The following is a 2,738-nucleotide window of genomic DNA, read 5'->3' on the forward strand; positions in this document are numbered from 1 at the left end:
TAGAATTCCACACAAAACATGTAAATGTTTCCAACTGGAATTGAGGTCAAAATGCAAATCTTCCATAGGGTATCCAGCTGGAATTGCGTTAAATTTGTAAATCTTCTACATGATTCAGCTGGAATTACAATGAAACATGGGACTATTTCCAACCGGATTGTACATTTGGCCCAACTGGAATTTAGGTAGCATTGTAAATCTTCCACAGGGGGGGTGTGGATTTCAAATGGAATAGCCCAATACACCGTGCAGGAGTCGCATTAATTCTAAGTAAGACAGCACAAATTTCTTGGATATAACCCAATTTCAGCACGCCTCATATCAGCAAGATTCAAAACACAGAATGGAGCAATGACCATTCTGCAAGTATATGCTCCAAACACAGCTGACTGTGAAGAAATGGTAGATGAATTCTACGATCTTCTCCAGACTACTGTTAATAAAACTCCAAAAAGTGATGTCCTCATCATCATGGGAGACTTAAATGCTAAAGTTGGAACCAATTGGCAACAGTGGGAGAATATCCTAGGCAAACATGGTTATGGTGAAGTAAACCAACGTGGTGAAAAACTTCTCAACTTCTGTGCCGTAAATGATTTATGTATTAGCAATACAATATTCAAACAGAAAAAGGATTCAAGACAATGGACATGGGAGTCTCCAGATCAACGCACGCACAACAAAATAGACTATATCATGATAAGCAACAAGTGGAAAAACTGTGTGTGCAAAATGCCAGAAGCTACCCAAGCGCTGACATTGGATCAGACCATCAGCTTGTAATAGCCAATATACGCATGAAATTCCACACAATCAAGAAAGCCAAATATCCAAAACAGTACGATATCTTCAGACTCAAAAACTCAAAAACCAGAAGAGACTATGAAATTGAAATTGGAGGATGCTTTGCTCCACTAATGGAGCAGGATGATCAGGACACTGAAAGCATGTGGACAGAAATTAAAAACGCCTTCAGCGAAACATCAGGAAAATACTTGGATACAAAAGAGCCAAAAGGAAAAACCTTGGATAAGTGAAGAAGTTATCCAGCTTGCCCAACAGGAAAGAAGCAAAGTCAAACAAGTGAAACTTACTGATCCAACCAAACGAAGCAGATATAACTTCCTAAATCGTGAAATTAAGAGAAAAACCAAAGGATGCCGTGACAAGTGGCTTAAAGACCTATGCATCAAGGTAGATCAAGCACATCAAGCTGCAAAATCCAAAGAAGTCTACTCAACAATCAAGAAAATTACAAAGAAAGCAACCACCAAAATGCAAACAGTGAAAAGCAAGGAGGGAGAAATACTCTCTGAAGCAAATGATGTCAAAGAAAGATGGAAAGAGAACTTCCAAGACTCTACAACAGACAGAACCCTGTTGACAAAGAATTCACAAATAATATTCCCAAATGCCAACCTCTGCTGTGGAACCAGATATCCTGCGTGACGAGATTGTCAGCTCAATAAGGAAGCTTTCCGATGGAAAAGCACCGGGCTATGACAGTATTACTGGTGAAGAACTCAAAGCAGCAGGAGACAGAGGAGTGGATATTATTCACAAACTGTGTATGGGACGAAGAAGAGTTCCCCAGCGACTGGGGAAAGGCAATCATCACCCCCATTTACAAGAAAAAGGACAAGCTAGACTGTGGCAATTACAGAGGAATCAGCCTACTTAGTCACTCATGCAAAGTACTCACATTTATTCTTCAAAGACGTATCATGAAAAGGGCTGAAGACATTTTATTAGAAGCCCAAGCGGGGTTTAGACCAGGCCGGTCAACAATTGATCAACTGTTCACCTTGAGACAAGTAATGGAAAAACACCTCGAAAAGGACAAAGGACTCTTTTGCTGTTACATTGACTTCGAAAAGGCTTTTGATTCTGTGTGGCAGGAGGGCCTGTGGAAGGCACTGGGATTCTTTGGATTCCCCAACAAAATCATAAAGCTGCTAGAAGCACTCTACCGGAAATCAGAAAGCGCTGTAAGAGTTAATGGAGAGTTAACAGAATGGTTTACTATACTGCAGTTGGAGTGCGTCAAGGGTGCGTGATATCACCTCAGCTATTTAACATCCTTCTTGAGCTGGTCATGTTATATGCACTTCATGACACAAATATAGGAGTAAACATTCAGGGACAGCTTATCAATAACCTACGCTTCGCGGATGACATCGCAGTTGTAGCTGGGAGTGAAAAAGACCTACAAACTCTGGTAAACCTTGTGCATGAGAGTAGTACAACACTGGGTCTGAAAATCAACATAGGAAAAACTGAGGTACAGGCAATCACCAAAAAGAACACACAAATAAATATAAATATCAATGGAACACCACTAGCCCAAGTTGAGGAGTTTACATACCTAGGAGGGAAGATCTGTCAATCTGGATCCTGCACCGAGGACGTAAAATTACGCATTGGGAAAGCCATAGGGACTGTTCAAAAACTCCATAAGATTTGGAGCGCCAAAGACATCCAGAGAAGCACAAAGATCGAGCTCTATAAGGTACTTACGCTCTCGATACTATTGTACGGAGCGGAAACTTGGACACTAAAGAAGGAAGATGAAAACAGACTTTCAACATTTGAAATGATGTGCCTTCGCAAAATAATGGGAGTGTCACGCCTCGACAAGATCCGAAACACCACCATTCGCAAAACCCTCGACATGGAATTTACCATCCTGGACAGAATCTCAACAAAAAGACTCCGGTACTTCGGCCATATACAGAGAA

At 41.1% G+C, this 2,738-nt stretch overlaps 1 protein-coding gene across 1 annotated transcript; it reads left to right on the top strand.

The window, feature by feature from the left end:
• Window positions 1-351: 351 nt before the first annotated feature.
• On the top strand, window positions 352-783 carry LOC140157773 (craniofacial development protein 2-like). The gene has a single exon (XM_072181021.1). The coding sequence runs from the start codon at window positions 352-354 to the stop codon at window positions 781-783; it is 432 nt and encodes a 143-aa protein (XP_072037122.1).
• Window positions 784-2,738: the final 1,955 nt, after the last annotated feature.

This window comes from Amphiura filiformis, chromosome 7, assembly GCF_039555335.1.
Source record: "Amphiura filiformis chromosome 7, Afil_fr2py, whole genome shotgun sequence".
Classification (NCBI taxonomy): Eukaryota; Metazoa; Echinodermata; class Ophiuroidea; order Amphilepidida; family Amphiuridae; genus Amphiura; species Amphiura filiformis.